At 45.7% G+C, this 21233-nt stretch overlaps 2 protein-coding genes across 2 annotated transcripts; both read left to right on the top strand.

The window, feature by feature from the left end:
- On the top strand, positions 1–4467 carry LOC105902495 (chymotrypsin-like elastase family member 2A). Its single transcript, XM_031577986.2, has 7 exons — positions 1–790; positions 1263–1351; positions 2155–2249; positions 2855–2983; positions 3301–3437; positions 3826–3971; positions 4291–4467. The coding sequence occupies exons 1-7, from the start codon at positions 751–753 to the stop codon at positions 4465–4467; spliced, it is 813 nt and encodes a 270-aa protein (XP_031433846.1). The 5' UTR covers positions 1–750.
- Positions 4468–6445: 1978 nt separating this feature from the next.
- On the top strand, positions 6446–13048 carry zgc:73226 (uncharacterized protein LOC402792 homolog). The gene is made up of 6 exons (XM_012830215.3): positions 6446–6653; positions 8468–8624; positions 8825–8915; positions 9421–9500; positions 10819–10965; positions 11950–13048. Exons 1-6 carry the CDS (start codon positions 6611–6613, stop codon positions 11996–11998), a joined length of 567 nt encoding a protein of 188 aa, XP_012685669.2. The 5' UTR covers positions 6446–6610; the 3' UTR covers positions 11999–13048.
- The last annotated feature ends 8185 nt before the right edge of the window (positions 13049–21233 follow it).

Below are 21233 nucleotides of genomic sequence, written 5' to 3'. Positions count from 1 at the left end.
TTAAGCATATATGTATATATATTGCTAAGATATCTGCTGGCTTTAGGGACCAAACTTGTCAGACCAATACCACATGAATGTTCCACAGTGACAGGTAATTCAGTACAAGAGCGCTGGCACAGCTAGTTCTTGCACTAGGTGTGCTGTACAGAGAGAGGGTATCCTGTCATTCTATTCTGAGCCGTCGCACCTGTGACTTTCCCAGCATTCTTGCTTCACCTGCTCTGCACATGAAGCACGTGTATGCAACTCTCCATATGAGATATGTGTGTATGGGAATGCCTTAGTAGATCACCCTATCAAAACACAAAGCCTGTCAAAGGAGGTAGGACAGAAATACATAAGGGTGATTCTTAAATGGTGAGAAATATATTGCCAAGAATGAAAAGATAGCATAGTGTTATATAAAGTAAACCTATATCATGTCTCAGTCCAGTTTGTTTAAAATGTCACAGATGATGATAATTAACACAACTCATGAATCATGGCTTTTGTGGCATGTTAAAAAAAAAAAAAAAAACTGGGTGCTCATACACTGAATTGTAAGCTGTTGGTTAAGCTGTATTCGCTATACCATTAGAAAGCTGACTGTGAAAGGAAATCAGGACCCCTTGAACAGATGCTCTTCGAACAGAATCATCAGCTCTTTTTCTAGACCAATTGGCTGAAGCACTGTTATCACTGCAGGATAAGAGGAAGATGTACAGTACAAAAAGGCCATGCTTCACTTGAGCTTTCACCATCGGCAACATGACTCCTCTGATTCTGGCGTTCGCTCTCTTCGCAAGTGGTAAGGCCTGAGGGCATCCTTTAACATCTTAAACTTAATGAATGAAACACATCACAGAACAGCTACCTCAACACATATCAATAAACACCATGTAAGGCACAAATATCACATCACTGTTCAACATGGCAGAGCAACAAACTAGAAAAGTGCAAATCTGAACAACTGGAATGCAATCAAGATAAAAACAGGGTTTTATAAAACATGGCGTGCATAATATCTGGGAACAGGTCATGTCCAAGACCTCATTATGGTAGAGCTTATATAGTACATAACTTTCAGTTTGTCAGAGAGACTAGTTATATCCATTATATGCAATGTCAGTATCACACCAGTGAGTGGCATTGAAAAGAAGACTACCATTACCACACAGAAGGATATGAACAAAGCCTGTGGATGATGTGTGTGACCTGTGGGTGATGTGGGTGCCCTGTGGGTGATGTGTGTGCCCTGTTGACCTTCGACCTCTCTGCAGCCTATGGCTGCGGCCGGCCGGCCATTGAGCCTGAGATGACCCGCGTGGTCAACGGTGAGGACGCTCGACCCAACAGCTGGCCCTGGCAGGTAAGAGCTCAAGTGACAGGCTTGTCTCTCTCTCTCTCTCTCTCTCTCTCTCTCTCTCTCTCTCTCTCTCTCTCCTACCTGGATTCTCTCAAGAATTCACTTGCAAACGCAGACATTAGCGAGGGGGTATACAGTTAACCTAATCCTCCTGAATTCCTTCCTACGTTTCTCTTTCAAATGTTCTTAATCTAATTTGTAAGTATTCTTAATGTTCTTTGGTGACAGTGTATGCGTCCGTGTGGCGTATGGTGTTCCTATAGCTCAGCTGATAAAGCAGTGGGTGAGCAACACAGAGGCTTGATACTGATTTGATACCCAGAGAGAACTAAAACTCGTGAACTGTAAGTCGCTTTGGATGAAAGCATTCCATTAATGTAAAAGTAAAGGTTCATACTGCAGTGCTGCAAATATGACCAATTGCCACTAATACCACACAAGAGTGTAATATGGAGCAGTATGATTAAGAGGCTGGTGATATAGTATCATATAGGGCTGACTGTTCTGACGCTGTGCTGTGTAATGAGTGAGTCCCTGCTGGTGATATAGTGACATATAGGGCTGACTGTTCTGACGCTGTGCTGTGTAATGAGTGAGTCCCTGCTGGTGTTATAGTGTCAGGTGATATAGAGGCTGGTGATATAATGTCATATAGGGCTGACTGTTCTGACGCTGTGCTGTGTAATGAGTGAGTCCCTGCTGGTGTTATAGTGTCAGGTGATATAGAGGCTGGTGATATAATGTCATATAGGGCTGACTGTTCTGACGCTGTGCTGTGTAATGAGTGAGTCCCTGTCGGTGTCCAGATCTCTCTGCAGTATGAGCGTAACGGCTACAGACACACCTGTGGAGGATCCCTCGTCGCCTCCAACTGGGTGATGACTGCTGCTCATTGCATCGAGTAGGTTTGAGTAGGCTGGTACACACATACGCACAGGCACACACACACACACACACACACACACACACACACACACACACACACACACACACACACACACACACATTACATTTATATTACATTTATTTGTTTGGCAGTCGCATATATCCAAAGCACCAAACAAGTGAGGAACAACAATCAAGCTTCAGTAAATTAGGAGACCTTGGAGTAAGCAGTACGCATTGGGTACTCATTCTACTCAATATGACATTTAGTCATTTTTACATTACATGTTAGTCATTTGACAAAGATATAACAACGCGCAAAGAAGACCAGGTGAAGAAGTGCACAGTAAGTGTGAGTTAGGCATGTTAAGGTGTACAGGGTGCACACACCACATAGGCACACACAAACACACACACACAGGCGCACACACACACACACAGGAACACACACACACACACACACACACACACACACACACACACGAACACACACACACACACACACACACACACACACACACACACACACACACACACACACACACACACACACACACACACACACACACATATACATACAGTACATCCCATGTCTGAGTGTGATCGCTTCTCTCCCTGCAGTGAGAGTCTGACGTACCAAGTGGTGGTTGGCAAGCACAACCTGCAGCAGGCCGAGGACAGCGCTAAGGCCATCCGGCCCGTCAAGATCATCGTGCACAGGCACTACAACCCCGTGCTCCTCTCCATCGGGTAACCCTGGCAACGCCTACACTCACTGCACACACCAAAGGCCACACACACTTACTGAAACACCAACTTCTATGCAAACCAGCATCCTCCAAAGACACACACAATAAAATACAGAAACAATATGCTCTAGACAGGATGCATTATGCCCATATGAGTGATTAGAATTTCAGCAATAAACACTGAGATGCACTAATAGACTGGCACTATGTGGTAGTAATGTACTCCAGTTGTGATCCTGTATTTATGACACTAATGTCTGTATTCCCCCTGTGATGGACAGCAATGACACTAATGTCTGTATTTCCTGTGATGGACAGCAATGATATTGCCATGATCAAGCTGTCTGAGCACGTGCAGATGAGTGATGAGGTGCAGCTGGCCTGTCTCCCTGCTCCTGGTACCCTCCTGCCCCACAACTACCCCTGCTACATCACCGGCTGGGGCGTACTCTCCAGTAAGACGGCCTCTCTGTCTTTCTGCCGCGTCACTTGCCCAGAGCTCAAACAGAGCCTGGCACTCAGAAGGGAAAGAATACTGCTTTTGATTCCGAAGCAAAGGGTTTGATTCCTAAGGAGCCAATAAATGTCTAATCTAAATATATCTATCTACATCTAAATCATATTACAAAGCCAGATTCAATTATGAAATGATAAAATATTTGAAATGATTTCCTTAGCTGTAAAATTCGATGATGATTTGTGATACGATGTAAATAGATATATAGTAACATACAACTTGCTCTCTCTGTTCTAACCGGTCTCCTTTCTTTCTTTCTCCCTCTCTCTCTCTCTCTCTCTTTTTCTCTCTCTCTCTCTCTCTCTGGTTGTATGTGTATCTTGCAGCTGGAGGCCCCAGCTCTGACACCCTGCAGCAGGCCCTGATGCCCGTGGTGGAGTACGACGTGTGCAAGCAGAACGACTGGTGGGGTGTGTCCATCAGGAGGTCCATGGTCTGTGCCGGGGGAGACGGCGTGGTGGGCGGCTGCAATGTAAGACACAGCAAGGACAAGCATACAGGACATGACACACACACACACACACACACACACACACACACACCAGCGCACGCACGCACGCACACACCAACACACACAACACTACAGTTTCAAACAGTCCTAGGTGGTACACACTTTTTAAACACTGATTAAAGTAAATAAAAATGACTACAAACTGTCACTCCAGATAGCATAATGGATACCTATAAGTGGTTATTCCAGACTGCCCCCTGACTAGACTGAACTATTATTAGTGAGAGATGTTTAATTACAACATGGCACATTGAGTCTCACCAGATGTCATATGTTTCAGGGAGACTCTGGTGGCCCTCTGAACTGCAAGAACTCTGACGGAGTGTGGGAGGTGCATGGCATCGCCAGCTTTGTCTCTGGCAGAGGCTGCAACTACATCAGGAAGCCCACCGTCTTCACCCGTGTCTCTGACTTCAATGAATGGGTTGACGAGGTACTGTTGATTAATACTGATTAAAAGTTATTAAGTCGATTCAAATTACTAATATCCTTTAACAATACGTTATTAAGCCAGTGGTAAACTAGTTGGGCAATTTGTATGTTTTTGAATACAGCGGTTCAATTTATGTTCTAAATTCACATTTTTCAGGGATATACTGTACATTGATTTATATTTGATATTTTTTTCTCTTGCAGACCATGATGAACAACTGAGCTGTCTCAATTGTGTCTCTGAATCAATAAAAGCTCTTGACTTTGCCAAATAAATTGCCCGCTTGCATTCTTCTGATATTGTTAGTTACAAGCCAACAACCACAATCGGGATAGAAATGCCCTCTGCTTATCTATGATGTTGTTCAACAGCGCACTCCTGTGGATGATAAAGAGAACTGTCTGATGTGGGTAAAATATTCTGAGGGCAAAGTGAGTCGTAGAAATGAAGAAAAAAAGAAAGAAAATAATGTTCATAAGATCATTCTCCAGTCCCAGTATCACACAAACTCAATACATTTAAGGCATTCTTCAAAGACGCAACAATGCAATCCTAAAACCTAAAAACACATTTAAAACTGAAACAATATGGGGCGCCGTTTGTAAAATGTTGCACGTTCGAAAATCTTGCTCAGTTTTGGTACATTTGGCATTATCATATGGAAAAAAAGCATGAAAATATTCAAATGTCACTTTTTCAAGCATTTAGAGATAAATTCATGTAAATTCATGCAATAACTTTTCCAAGACTCATTTTTGGCAGTAACACAAAGTTGTTAAATAATATAAATCTTTCATCTAAATATTAAGGTAAATGTTAAATGTAAATGTTAAATATAAATGTAAATGTAAATGTTAAAGATAAATAATGCTAAATGTACCAAAACCGAGCAGGATTTTAGAACGTGCGACATTTTACAAACGGCGCCCCATAAAACAACAGCTGTAGATTGGCATTTTGCTAATCTCTAGAAGCTACAATCTCTAAACTCTAGAAGGTCTTTTGAAGATGAATAGAGCTATGTTAATTTTGAAATAAATAAGTGATCACCTTCAAAAGAAAGATCACTTTCCCGCAGCAATGCAAGATTGCCACTAGGCGGCGCTGGTGAAATAATTAAGGTAGGTCAGATTGTATAACACAGGTTGTTGGCTGTGTCACGAAATGCTCAAATAAACCAATAAACCTTAAAATATTATAACAGCGGGGGTCCATTTCTTTTGAACGGTTCGAGCTGAAATTGTAGGAGGACGACATATTTGGATGAAAACAATACAGAGGGGAAAGAGGACACACATGAAGCATCGCGTCACATCATTGGCAACGGGAGGGGAATGACAACGCTGACGCCATCATAAAGATTTGTATCAATGAAGCCAGTATTGGTTATCAACTTGTCCCGTGTGGGTGTCCTATCTAGTCAGAAAATATTGATTGTGTAACACAGGATGTTTGCTGCACCACTCAAACTCATTCAACGTGGCGTTGCACATGCCAAAGCGTGCCAGCGATGTTCGCCAGGGTGGGTAAGAATGGGCATGCGGGGTGGCCAATCTAGGAGATTAACCGCTCGCGTGGCTATTAAAAGCTCGTTAGAGGTCAGGTGATTTCCAAAGGAAAACAACAACACGGGCGCATGAGCGTCTTGGCATGTAGCGTAGGCCTATTTCATAATAGTCCCCTCTGTACGGGCGCTACCCCCACCCACCTCTGTCCAACGGGTAATGTGTTATATCTTCAAACCTAACTGGTTAGGTTATTAAAAGTAACACCGTTAAAGCATTGTTGGTTTATTGAAGACATAAGAATGAACACAGGTTGACATTTGACAGGTTCATCATTTGGGTCTATCCTTTTTAATCAGTCCTGAAAATCGGGACAGGCTTTTTCAGATTCAGTTTTCCAAAACAACGAGAAGTTATGGTTATGTTTACTTCCGACACGTGGGGAGAGAGGGACATGGGGAGGGAGGGGTAGGATTAGCGCAGGGCTAATAGAGTTTGCATACAACGTTGACAACATTGAAACGGGTAGGGGGGGAACGCAGACAGGGAGGTATTAGAAAATACTCGGAGGTGCACCCAATACCTAAACGGACAACCGCGTGCTTGTGTTTGTCAGTGTCAGCATCCCTTTGCACCTCGTCGACTTCACAATTGTATCTGTCATGTCGCTGTCTGGGTCTCAGTCACCAGAGGATGCCTTGAACGGTAAGTGTCCTGTCTGAAAGAATGTTTTTCAATTGTTTCTTGAGGTGATGTGACCTTAAACAGGGCGTTTCGCTGATATGGTCTTCACGAATCGTTGTGTTGTTTTTAAGAAAGGCACGTAGGTCGAAATGCTCTCTCCCAACAACAAAGGCAGGCTCAGAAGTGTTGTTATTATGCAATGTCATCTTCCATGTCCTTACACTGTCGACTGGGGGACACTATCGGATCTTAAGGAACAAGACTATTTAACATATATAACATATATATAAACAGTGAAATAAGCTACCAATGTTGATATATATTTAATCCTCAATGTTAAGCCCCCCTTTCAGACGCACGGTTGTTTAAAGGTTATATAACCTTTTTCACAATGTAAAATTTCGCACAGGGCTATGACAAAGATTGGCATACATGCTTCCTTGTTCGTCACTGCTATTGTTTTGTGAGTGCCACCCTAAACCCATTAATGACACTTGTTGGCATCTTTCTAAGCCAATTAGATGTAAGAGATTTAGCCACACATATAGCTCAATCAATTGCTTAAAGCTTCATTCAGGGTGCTTATAAATTTGTCAATGTGTGCTGCAGGCATACAGTAGTTCAGGGGCCATTCAAGCACATCAAAGATAATAATGATCAAATCAGGAGTACAATACACACGATGAGACTCATTATCAACCACATATTCAGCCCCCCCCCCCCCTGCCCCAACACACACACACACACAAGTAAATGTTAGCTTCAAGATTCAAGCAAATAAATGGGGACAGTTCTTGCAGAATACTGTAGCAAACTAGCTCCTTTATGAACATATTTTGACAACGTGTCCTTCCCATTGTACTGCAGATACTAAAATATTTGCAAAAGAGGTTGTCGGCTATTTCCTTAATCTATTTATTTTCCCATGTTATAAATACCCACATGATATTACTAAGAGCCGTCTGAGGCATAACAACACGTCACCATTGAGCACACTACCCTCGTTAGGCATTTACAGAACACTGCAGACATGGTCAAGGCCACAGTCACAGAGTCCATGGTTATGCCACAGTCTCTCTCCAGCAGCAGCAAACTAGGGCAATGGCACAACCCCCTCCCCCTCCCCCCTCCCCCCTCTCCCTCTCCCCCTCACCCTAACCCTGTTTACTGTAACTGGTATGTCCCTCCTCTTTTTCTCTCACACTCTATGCGATTCAGCTCGAACACAGTTGTTGTGTGCCTGGGAAAGAGCTGGGGGGGGGGGGGGGGCAATGATAGAGAGAGAGAGAGATAATGATCGAGAGAGAGTGATGGAGAAGGAAGGGAGGGGAGGCGGGGTGAGTATAGTTAATCTTCCACAGAAATAAAGCCTTACGTAAAGAGACATTCTGTTGGGCTGGGTTGGGTTTGTTATTCAGCACAGGCTGCCGGCCTGGCTGTTTGTGTGCACATGCTGTTGTGTGTTTATAATAAACATGCTTATCAGGCGGGGGGGCGGCACACTACACCTGAACACGCACATACCTACTGCCTCAAGTTCATTGCCCTCTCATTGTCTGCTCTGTAAGGTCATTAACCGAGGAGAACTGATTCTGGTCAAATGTTTTCTGTTTTATGTATTGTCCCAAAGATGACCATTGTCTTAAGACACAGAAATGTAAAAACCTTACTACCTAAGGAACATGTGCTTAGTGGATAACACTCTCCTTTCAGACACTTCAGACCAATCAGAACAGAAATGATTTGTGATGCCATTTTTGCTGACTGTGTCATATTGATCGATGGGTGATGTTCAAATATCCTCTCTCTGATTGGCTGTGTGGGTTGTCTGTCAGGCTCGTGGGTGGAGCTGGAGAGTCTGGTAGCAGCTGCAGCACAGAGGGAAAGCCTGACAGGACCACAGGACACTACCTCTTCTTTCCTGCAGGGGGAGCTGGAGAGGATCCTGCTGGAGGCACAGCTGGAGAGTGAGAGGAGTAGTCACACTGACAGGTAAGCAGACGTGGTAGTGTGTGAGTGTGCATAGAAAATGATTTGAAACGGACCTTTCCATCTGTGCTGCTAGTGAGAAAAAAAGGTGTAAAAATGACCACAGCAGTGACAGGAGAGTGACTCAAGAGTGACCAATGGAAAGTAATGTCACAGTGCGCACATCTCTAATGTGTAAAATCTCTGCGTGTTTGTGTGCATAGTCCTCCGCAGGTGGTGACTCCGCGAACTTCAGGCTCCCCTCGCCCAGTTAGTGAGGGCGGAAGCAGCAGCACAGATTGCATCACCATACAGGTCAGGTCATCCATCTCCACTTTCCCTCCATCTCCTCTCTCTTCATCTCCACTCTCTCTCCATCCCCACTCTCTCTCTCCATCTCCACTCTCTCTCTCTCCATCTCCACCTCCACTCTCTCTCTCTCTCCATCTCCACTCTCTCTCCATCTCCACTCACTCTTCATCTCCACTCTCTCTCCATCTCCATCTCCACTCTCTCTCCATCTCTACTCTCTCTCCATCTCCACTCTCCCTCCATCTCCAGTCTCCACTCTCCCTCCATCTCCACTCACTCTTCATCTCCACTCACTCTTCATCTCCACTCTCTCTCCATCTCCATCTCCACTCTCTCTCCATCTCCACTTTCTCCATCTCCACTCTCTCTCCATCTCCACTCTCTCTCCATCTCCACCTCTGTGATGACTCACTCTGTGCTCTCTCTGTTCCTTCATCTTTGGACGCTCCTCTTCCCCGTATAAACACTTCTGTAACTGTTTCCTCAATGTGTTCCCATCATGCTTCAGTCTGACGACAGCGAGAAGCGGCGGGTGAGCGCCGAGTGGGTGTGGGACTGGTCCAGTCGACCCGAGAACCTGCCGCCCAAGTAAGGTTCTCCTCTCTCCTCTCTAACCTCCCCTCTAGGCTTTCAGCAAAATCTGCTTTGAGCAAATATCCCATGCCCCGATGTCACTACTGTGTATAGTCTTTCCCTGTCTTTGCAGGGAAAATGCTTCAATTCAGCTTATATAATTACATCGAACGTGAAGTGATATAAAGTGTCTCTCAATGCACTAGCCCACCCGGCGTGCTAGTTTGCACGTAATAAGCTGTCCCCACGTCTCCTGTTCCCCATAAACTCTGTTTTTGCGACCAGACCAAACGGATACCTCTCTGTTCTATGATGCTGCGGCAGCATACTGATACAATCTTTTGGCAATTTAATCTTTTTTTTCCCTCCCAGACTAGTAGATCAAATGCCCAATGCAATTGAGTTAATATCCAGTTCCAGCACCGCTCTTTCACAGTGAGCTAGCGAGATAAGAGAACGTAGAAATTAATACCGTCTACTTCATTCCGTGGTTGGCAAGCTAAAAAGGAAGCAAGTACGTGACTTGGGATCTTCTTTGACGCGTAACTTGCCAGGGTTCGCTAGTGTGTGTGTGTGCGCGTGCGCGCGCGCGGGCGGGCGGGCGGGCGGGGAACACTGGGTTTCATTCACAATCCAGAAAGTCATCTCCTCAAAAAACTTGGCTTAAGCCGCCAGTGCAGAGAGGAGAGAGGAGTGAGGAGAGAGGGAAGAGGAGGAGGAGGAGGCCAGGGCTGAAACACATCTGACCTTTGAAGCGCTAGCTCTCGCTCGCCCTCATCTGAGGAGGGGTAAGAGGATCACTGCGTGTGCAGACCGAAATAACCTGCAGCGTGTGGTGACTCAGCTTCTCCTGACTCATTCACATTCATGCTTAAACACACAGTAGGCACGGCTGCCAATAGGAGCTTAGGGTGGACAGGTAAGAGTACAGCAGCATTAACAGCAACAACAACAACAACTGCAAAGGATTATGGGAGTCCGAAGAACCCTATTTGACTCCTCTCTGTGTCATGCCCATTGCATAAAATAGCTGTCCTTGAGATTGTTCTCAAACACCAGCGGACAAGTCTTGAGAAACCAAACGGGGCACAAAATCCGACACCCTGCCTGATGTGTGCTGATATGCGCGACGCCTCTCCACTTCTGTGCTGTCTAAACCTATCAAACAGCTCTGCCTGCCTGACAGTGAAGACTCGCTTGTGTTTTTTTTTGTGTCCGTTTGAAATACAAAAAAGAATTGCATTGAAAAAAAGAACACAGAGCGGGCGGCTCCAGCCGTCTTTTTCATGTCTGTGTGTGTGTGTCTGCTCACCTCTCCCTGCTCCCCCTCCAGGGAGTTTGTGTTTCAGCACCCCAAGCAGTCGGGCACGCTGAGCGTGAGGAAGAGTGAGGTGATGAAGAGCGGGATCTTCTCCTCTGACATGCTCCTGCTGATCCTGCCCTCTCTGCTGGCCTCGCACGCGCTCACACTGGGACTGGGGTGAGTTGGGGACGAGGGGGGCGAGGATGTGGGGCAAGAACCGCACTCTCTCCACTTTTCACTTCAGTCATGGGACCAAATGTTCAGATTGGTTCAGCATGATAATAACACCAGCAAGGTCATGTTGAATGCATTATACTGTTATTACCGGTATATGCCTGCAGTTAGAGACTTTAGCTGATAAAACATACTCAATTATTATTTCTATGTGTCAATAATTGTATGTATTTGTGATTCAGTGCAAACAAAGATCTTGAGGCTAGAGTGCCCTGGGTCCACTAAAGCTGGCGGAGATGAATGGAAGTATTGATGTTCACATCAAATACCGACCAAAGCCTCAAATGAATATTAAATTAGAGGAAAAGTATTTTTGGAGGACCATCTCAGGCGCTCTCCAGGGATCAGTATCGATCCAAGCAAGGCCATGTTTCGAGCGGTTCTCACCTCAAAGGCCCTTATTGGTCAATATGTGGCCTTGCATCGATTCTCAAGCACCCCAGTTGGAGGTCAAAATGGTGTTTACCTTTAGGGCTCCGGGTCATGTAGGGGATCAGAGCTGAGCTTAATGCTGGTAATGGACCAGGTGGAATAAATGTGTGTGTGTGTATGTGTGTGTGTGTGTGTGTGTGTGTGTGTGTGTGTGTGTGTGTGTGTGTGTGTGTGTGTGAGGCAATGTATGACTCACAGGGAGCAATGACTTGCATCTTGTTTGGTCACCTCCTCAAACTGAAATGGCAGAGAGTTTTTGATGTACATACACATGTGCATTGCTGTCATGTGCTGTTAAAACCTTTTCGTTGTTTCTCGCTAGTCAATTAAACCCAATTTGAACTCCAATTTGCCAAAGCAGAAGTGACACATGATTGATTTCGCTCAGTCTTCCAATCCATCACATCCCACATAGTTCAACCAATGGAACTCAATAGTTCAATATCTCAGCACTTCATTTATCTCTCCTGTCTTTCTCTCTCTCTCCCCGTTCAGGATCTACATAGGAAAACGCTTGGCTTCCTCCTCCACCAGCACGTTGTGAAGTCCCCCACCCCCCGCATGTGGCAGTCCTCCCTCTCACCGAGACGTACTGCCAATAGCATCGTAGCCCAACTCCACATCCGCATCCTGTTGCCCCCTTCTTAAAGGTTCAAGTAATCGGGGCAAACCCAAGAGTCCGGCCATTCCCTCCCCGCCGATGTCTCTCTTTGCTCGTCTTTGAGCCGACCATGAGAATATCTGCAGTCTGTCTGCCCGTCCGGCTGGCTGTATCCTAGGAAACCCCTGTTGTCCGTCACTCGGAGTAGGAGACCCCTTGTGTACATCACGCTGAATGTAAAAGGTGTATGTGTTTGTGTGCCGTAGTTCAGTATGGTCTCCCTTAGCCCGATATAGACGAGTTGATCCTCTAGGGTGAGAGTATGAGGGGTGCCTCTGCATTCAGTAGAGTCAATCAAGCCAACCAATCAGTACATAAGAGGAGGAGGAGGGATAGGAAGAAGAGAGAGAGAGAGAGAGAGAGAGAGAGAGAGAGAGAGAGAGAGAGAGGGAGCAAAACAAAGACGGACAGAATTAGTGGTAATTCCTTAGACTCGTTCCCTGCCCAACTTCAAAATAAGTATAAGTGTCAGCTTGGGACAGATGTGGCCCCTTTCCTTTCCTGCAGGCAGACACAAATCCAGCGCCTCCAAAATCACTCTTCAAGAGAGGGAGGGGGAGTGGGGGAGCAAGAGGAGGAGGAGGAGGAGTGGGGGAGCAAGAGGAGGAGGAGGGGGGAGCAAGAGGAGGAGGAGGGGGGGAAGTGGCGATTGCAGTGGGATTGTGGGATAGCAGCAGGATATTGACAACAACAGGCTTAGTGTGAGGAAATAACTGAAGCCTCATTCTGACGGGTGGAGCATGATAGGGTTGTATCTGGGTGTCAGCTGTGGCCTGTCCTGAGTGTGTGTGTGGTTGTGTGTGTGTGCGTTTGTGTGTGTGTGTGTGTGTTAGTGTGTGTTTGTGTGTGTCTGTGTGTTAGTGTGTGAGAGAGTGGCTGCAGAGGTCTTCTCACCAATGTTAAAAGTGACCACATTAAATTGATCACTCCTCATACTTTCTCCGGCTGTCTTTTGTACCTCGCTCACAGTCTGACACTTTCTTCAGCTCAGCCCTTCACACACACACACACACACACACACACACACACACACACACACACACACACACACACACACGCACGCACACACACTTCCTTCAGCCCAGCCCTTCACACTGTCCGCACGACTGATATCTGCCAAGAATGGTAACAGAAATCCCGTAAACTCAATGTCCCAACTATGCCATGAAATATTGAAATGAATATGTATTATTTATGGGATGCAATTACATTACAAAATGAATGTAGCAAATAACTATACAACTATAGTATTAATATTTAACAGGAAAACGGTTTCCTTCTGTGCAGTGTTGTTTTGCATGCTAAATAAGCAGGCCTGCATAATGGCTATAAATATTAAAAATGATGAGCTCCGTCCTGTATCTAAGAATAGGAATAAAATCATAATTTTTGATGCGCAACACATTTTGGAGCAATTTACCCCTGTGAACACCAGGGGGTGCTAGAGTCAAATGACCGAGGGTGAGGGATGCCATCTAAGGATACAAAATCCTGTTCAGACTTCTGAGCCAGATCATGTCACAGCTGGGAATTTGGAATACAAATGACTCTCAACTGCAATGACAAATATTAATACCTATTTTTTTTTTTTTTTTTTTTACAATTGCCTGCAGTTACAATTGAACAATAGAGGAATGAGAATGAGGTGATCTAGTGTGAGGTTATCCAAGGCAACCGCAGGGATAAAACAAGTACAATCAACCACTTTAAACACTAACAGTGAAATTAATTCTTAAATCAATTGCTACGTCTTTCAAAGCATCTGATTAGAGAGTGGTATTCTACAACACAAAGAGCACATCAAATCCCCTAAGATTTCCTGCAATCAAAATGACTTATGATGATTATAAGCACAAGGCAATTACATCACTGGAATTATTTTTTGAAACGCAGTAGAGCTATCGCGCATTAAAACACATTTTGATTAACCCCTAGTCTGAGTGGCACAGTAGACTAAAGAGCGGAACCTCTGCCACTGTCTTTCTACCACATGCTTTTTGCACGAGAGAACGTCTAATTCTATCTGTTCTGATTCTAGAATCAGAGAGCCTTCAACAAACACATCTGATGGAGATAATTTCCAAGCACTGTTAATGACTTAAGAATATATGAATCAAGTGCCTTGTATTAATATATTCCTTGTATGAATCATGTGCTTATGAAAGCAGGAACATGGCTTTTTTGTGTGCGTGTGTAACTTAGATTATTAGGTGCCACATAGTCTGCATATGTACAAGAGCATGTTTAGACCAGAGGTGATAAGAAGGGTCGAACTGTGCTTCTTCCGACCTTGTGCAAAACTTCCATCCTTGCTTCGGACGTCAGAAATCCACCACGTGGTTATCCCTGCTGAACGCTAAACTTCTGTCTATATAAACCTTGTGCGATGTGTTTAATATTGCTTCACTTTCAGCCGTGTGCTGGGAGTGAGCCCGATTGCAATTGTTGTTTGTCTAATAAATGTACTTATATGCAGCTCCGGAGTCCTGAGGTAACTAGGGTGCATTTTCACCACATCTCAGGTCACAGATATTGTAGGAGCAGTGGGACGGTCTGCTTTATAGTGAAGCATATAGCTTATTATAGCATATAGCTATAGCATATAGCTGATTAGCATATAGCTTATTATAGCATATAGCTTATTATAGCATATAGCTATAGCATATAGCTTATTATAGCATATAGCTATAGCTTATATAGCTTATTAGCATATAGCTTATATAGCTTTATTAGAGAAGGGGAAAGTGTGGGCATGAAGTCATACACTGAGTACACGCAAAGGTGTGTTTGTGGATGTCCACTGGTCATTACTTTCAGCCAGGTATAGACGTGACTATCTACAATGAAACAAATCATTTCAGAGAACGAAACCTGTGTAGAGGTTTACCAAACAATTGCAATTCATGCCTTAGTTTGTGAAAAAAATGCATATTCAGCTCTTATAATAAAGCTTTAAAGCTTGAATGTAGGCACAGAGTATATGCGTACGTTCCTGGGATGTGCTTGTCTCACCACTAAGCTGGGTTTGCCTTTTTTCTCTCTCTGTCATAAATCAAACAGAACCTTTTCTGTCTGTCTTCCCGGAGTTCTCCGAAAGTCTGTTGAGGAACTTTAACTGATGCTCGGTGACTCCTGGTTTCTCCCCTAAATTGCACCGTATCTCGAAGAGCTGTGCCTTCGCCTGCCGCTTCCTCCCCCACCCCCTTCACCCCCATCGCCACTCCGCACGGACCCACCATCCTTCCCCCAGCCTCCTCCTCCTCCTCCTCCTCCTCCTCGGGTGGTGAAGGGAAGTGGCTGTTGTGAGGAGCGGGCTGCTGTGAACTCCTCCGGAGGCGCTGATGTTATTCCAGGGGGGCACGCAGGCTCCGCGCTGGGCCTCAGACTGCACTGAGTGCCTGTCAGCGGCTAGACATGCCTGCAGGGCCACCTATCATGACATCATGCGATGTTAAGGTCTTCTGACGCCTCTCTCTGGTCACTTTGGGTCCACAGCCAAATTGTGTGTGTGTGTGTGTGTGTGTGTGTGTGTGTGTGTATTTGTGTGTATGTGTGTGTATGTGTGTGCGTGTTTGTGTGCGTCTATCCAACTCCTTTCCTGTTTCTCTATGCTCTCCTATCCAAATAAAGCCAAGAAAAAGCCGATCAAGGTTATCATATCTGTGGGATTTCTCTCTGCTGTTGTCTGGTCATCTAGACATTAGGAATGCACATGTTGGAATGGTAAACATTATCTCGTACACTACTAATGTTTGTGATGTCATTAGATAATGCACTGGTATAGCTCCACTCGTTTAACTCGGAGTTAACAATACTGACTTCACGCCAGGTTCAGTACCAAGGGAGCACAAAGGCACTAATACACACACTCACTGGCACTAATACACACACTCACTGGCACTAATACACACACTCTATTGTGTGTAACAGCAATTTTATGAGCATGAATAAATGCAAGTATCATGTCCCTCAGGAGGCACAAAGCCTTCATCCGTGCTCCAACGGTGGAGTTGAGCGAAGGTCTGCGGTGAGTGGAGGGTTAATTGGGGAGAAGATGCTCGCAGCAGGGAGGGTAAAACAGGGGCAGCAGGGGTAAAACCCATCTGGGATGATTATATCTGCTCAGATAATGCATTTCTGTGCCCGGCAGGCCAGCACGCTCTCCTCAGGTACGGCGGGGCGTCTTGCCGGGTTAATGGTGGTTTGGAATTCATAAACATGCTTTTTGGCTCTTGTTTTTGTCTCCCGTCTTTTCAAACTGTCCCTTTTAACTGCACAGGAATGAATGATGGAGAGGGGTGGAATTAAATTAGCCACGTCAAAAAAATAAATAAATGTTGGATGATGCTGCACTCACATTCTTTTGTGGCTGGGGGGGTCGGAATGGGGTGGGGTAAGAAACAAGCAAGATGAAGAAAGACAGAGATAGAGGCAGAGAGAGAGAGAGAGGAGAGGAGAGGGAGAGATGGAGACAGAGAGAGAGAGGAGAGAGAGGAAGAGAGAGAGAGAGAGCAGCAGAGGGAGAGGAAAACAGCAGTGCTGCATTGATTGCCATGACTCAGATTGTCCTTCAGAGAATGGATCGCTGAAAATAAAAAAACTGCTCAGAGAAATGATGGATCTGGAGTGGAACCACCTGGTCTGACTCCCCTGCAAACCCCCCACACCCCGGCCTACGACTCCCCAAGATCATCCTCCCGTAACCAAGCCATTAGCAACGTCGTTTTGACAGGGCTGACCTGTTACGTGGCGGCATAAGGTCACTTAAAGGTCATCCAGTCCAGTCCAGTTCCTTTCCATTTGAAGGCCCATTATGCTCCCCTGACCTCTCTCAGTTAATATCCTGACTTTGGATTCGTCATCAGTTCATCCACTGCAATAACACAAGCGCATTTAGACTATTGCACACCTCATTTGCAGGGAGAGAGAGAGAAAGAGAGAATGAAAGAGTGCTCAATTATTTTTCCAAAGCAAAGCTATGAACTCCCAGGAAATTAGCACACGGTGTTCAATAGAAGTAGCTAATGGGAAGTGACAGCCTCTAACGGTGTTTAAGTAACACATGGAGGAGAGATGCTGAGGAGGATGCTGCTGCTGCTTTGGGTGTTTTCTTTTTCTTTTTTTAAAGTTGAATACTGAGGCGCTGTTCCCGCCTCTCTTTCACTCAAAGGTGAGGGTCGCCGTCCAAATCTCATTCATCACGTCGGCTGCTTAAACATCGCCGGGAATCATAAATAAAACAGAAATCAAACGGAGGCAGGGGATGAGGGGAGCGTGACTGGAGAGGAAGATTGAAAAGTCTGATGGAGGAAGATGAAGGGAAAATTACAAAGTGAGTGAGGAAGAGAGAGAGAGAGGGAGAGTGAGAGAGAGAGGGGCAGGATGGAGAAAGGGACAGAGGGAGAGAGAGAGAGTGAGAGAGAGAGGGGCAGGATGGAGAAAGGGAGAGAGGGAGAGAGGGAGGGAGGGAGGGAGGGAGGGAGTGGAGAAGGGGTCAAGCTGAGACTGTGGCTGTCTCTGTCCTTTGCGTCAGGACACATTACCTGCTTTCTAACGATGCGTTCAAAATTCATAACCATCACCAGGAGAGTGCTAAAGTAACAGCGCACACACACATGCGCATGTACACACATACACACACACACACACACTTGAGGCAGACAATCAATAGACAAACACATACACTCAGGCGGCAACAACAACGAAAAAGCATTTGTGTGAAAGTGTATGTACTGGGACAGCTGAGTGTACAGGCACACACACACACACACACACACACACACACACACACACACACACACACACACACACACACACACACCACACACACACACACACACATAAACACACATACAGTCTATCTCTCACCACCTCTCTGTACTCGTAGAGAGAATGACTCTTTTTTTTTTATCACCATCCATATTTTTCATATCACAAAAAAACTCTCTCTCTCTCTCTCTCACACACACACACACACGCACACACACACACACTCCACCTTGACTGTAGAAGCACACTCTGTCTCATCGGCAAAGAGAGGAGCGTGCCCACACTCACAGACGGCCCGAGTGCCTGTCCATCTCGGGCGTTGTTTATTCAGTGGAGGAGTTGTGCTTTAATAGATGGAGGCCGCTCCTGAAGGGGACGCGGAGATGCAGGGGAGCAGTTTAGAAAAGCCACACACCCCATCCATCACACTCAGACATGGCCCACTGATAAAGACCCTTCCGATTCTGGACAAGCCCGCGTCTCTCCGCTGGACACGTTCGGCATTAGGGGGGATGATTGATTGGTCGATCTGCGTTTGCCTTACAGCATCGCTTAGGACGCACCTTGGTTGCCGGGCAGCCTTCGGGCTGATTTATGAGCATTGCAGAAGAACCTGTGTTTCTCTAAAAGCGCAATTCGATGAGAAAAAAAAAAGAAAAACAATCTCACTGCTTACAGTGGGGACATTCAGTTATGGCCTTGCAATACCTCTTTCCTCCACTAGAGGCCAGGCTCTTTCTTCTGTGCGGGTGGAAGAGGTTCTGCCTCTCTGATGCTCTTATCAGGTTAATTGTAAGGTTGGGGGCTTATCAGTGCTATTGAGGTGGTGTTGGTTTACCTTAAAAGCTTTTTCTATTTTCCTGTCAAATTACCTACAATGTCCTCGTGTGACCTGTGCCATGCGCTTAGCAACCGAAGAGCTACATTCTGGGCTTGCAATCTTCCTCTCTCCCCTGCACTCGTTCTCCCTTCACCCTCTCTCTCTGGACTGAACTCATCTCTCTGCTCGCTCAGACAGGATAAAGTGTTCTATCTCTTATTAAAAAAAGAAAGAAAGTTTTCCTCCCGTGAAGGGCTGCGTCAGTGCGCAGTGCTCCAGGGAGGAAATGGCTGCGAGTGTTTTGGTGCGGCATTAAGGTGTGTTTGGCCCTGAAATGAGACTGTCTGACAGATAAGACTGGGCAGATAAGCGGCGCTGATGAAGTGCCGGTAAATAGCGCGATAAAACGGAGATGACAAGAAAAAGACATTTTAGTGCCTCGGCGATGATAAGTCATACGCACTGATGATGAGAAAAGATGTCTTCTTTTGGTGCCTGTGAAGAATCAGACAGTGATGTGATATTTTCTAGCTCAGACACAGGTGTCATGCTGTGAATGTTGACTTGACTGAAAGGTAGAACATATATGGGCTTTTTCTTTTCTGTCCTAGAGTGCAAGTTGTGCAAATGTATTCGAAATGCATACATTGTGTGCATCTCTGATATAGACCACTGTTTGTCCTCCTGCAAAGTACAGCCACTAATGCATACAAAATCATCTTTACCCACAATGCACTTGGGTGCTACCTGATAACTAAAGCCTGTCTGTCACAGAGCACAGGACTAAATCTGGTGAATGACATATCTTGCCACTAGTTTGTCATATGCTGAGTCATAGACAGTGAGGACTGTTTTGGGGGGTATAACAAGCACTCTAAAGCTACAGCAAGCGCTTGCTTGTTATGCCGAGGCTATACCCAAATGGGAGAGCATATGGCTCAAGGTCATGCCTTTAGTTCCCCGTGGGGCGAATGTCCCATAAAAATGTATGACTATACTGCTCTCTAAGTATTTTTTAGATAAACATGTATGCTAAAGCCTGCCATGTAAATGCACATACAGAATGCCTCATTGTGAATTCAATTGCCAATTAGGCGAGCAGCAGACTGCATTATGACAATGGCCGTATGTTTGTGTTTCCATTTGAACAATTGTGTGGAATTGTGTGGAACAGTATTTATGTATTTATTAATTTTTAACTTGAACGAATTTATTACACAAATGTGCTTTACATATCAGCTGAAATCATGCGTGTGAGTGGTCCTACGTGTCACCACAGAATGGTGAGTAGGGGTGAGTCGTCCCGCAGCCCTGGGAATCTGGGACAGACATGGGTGACTAAGATAACCTGAAGTGTGTTTGGGTCTCTGCTCACCCCCCCCCCCCCCACCCCATCACTGCTGTAAGGGGTGGCTCGTTTCAACTGCCACCACGTTTGTGTTTCACAACATGTAAAAATGTGAGGTGCTGCGTCATCGCCGCAGAGACAGACGCAGGTTTCATGTTTTTCTGTGAATTATTCAAGCTGCTGGTTTTCGGTGGAGCTTCAATTATACATGCGCGAAGGGTTTTGCTAATTCCTTCGCTGGACTTTGCTTCCATCCCTTGCTGATGCTAATCTATTTTTTGCTGTCTTCACAAACATCTCATTCCGCTTCTCTTCTCGTTCACTGCTTCTGTCTCTTTGCCATTCCTTTCACTTCATTCTATTTCTATCTATTCTGTCCTCCCTCTTCTCTCTTTCTTTCTCTCTTTTTCTGACCCTGGCGACGACCCTGATGTCCAACTGTCTTCCCTCCTCCCTACTGTCACCCCTCCCCTTCCCCCCTCTCCTCTCCCCTCCTCCAGACCTTGTCCTTTCTGTCTGACCCCACCTCCATGGATCCTTTCGCTCTTCCCGTCATCTCTCTCTCTTCCCCACTCTCTATCTCTTTCTTTTTCGCTCCCTCTATCTTTGCAGCTGTGCCTTCTCCTTTTTAATTAAACAGCGAGGCACGCGTGCAGCCCCCCCCCCCCATACACACACTCACCTCCCCCTACCCACACACACACAGACGCACACGCACACACACACTCTCTCTCTCTCTCTCTTAGCCTTGCCTTTGTGCTAATGATGATACACTCTGTCTTGCTCTGAAATACGGAGACAGTGATGGAGGAAGAGAGAGAGAGGGGGAGAGAGAGCTAGGCGGGAGAGGGGAGGGAGGAAGAGAGAGAGAGAGAGAGGGAGAGAGAGAAAGAGAGGGGAAGAAAGAGACAAGGAGTATTGAAGAGGGTAACCTCCTGTTTGTTCACTCCCGGTTAGTCTACGCTTGCGCTTTTTTCCCTCTCTCTCTCTCTCTCTCTCTCTCTCCCCCTCCCACTCTCTCCCTCTCAAACACACAGAAGCACGCACACAAGCGGACACACACACATACACACACACACACACACACACGCACACACACACACACAGACACACACACACACACAGAGTCACAGTGCTCAGACTCGGGAGTTGGCGGTTTGAAGAGGAGGTTGAGAGAGAGG

Source organism: Clupea harengus, chromosome 12 (assembly GCF_900700415.2).
Source record: "Clupea harengus chromosome 12, Ch_v2.0.2, whole genome shotgun sequence".
Taxonomy (NCBI): Eukaryota; Metazoa; Chordata; class Actinopteri; order Clupeiformes; family Clupeidae; genus Clupea; species Clupea harengus.
The sequence above is the reverse complement of the archived record's forward strand: the minus strand, read 5'-3'. Positions and strand labels throughout refer to the sequence as shown.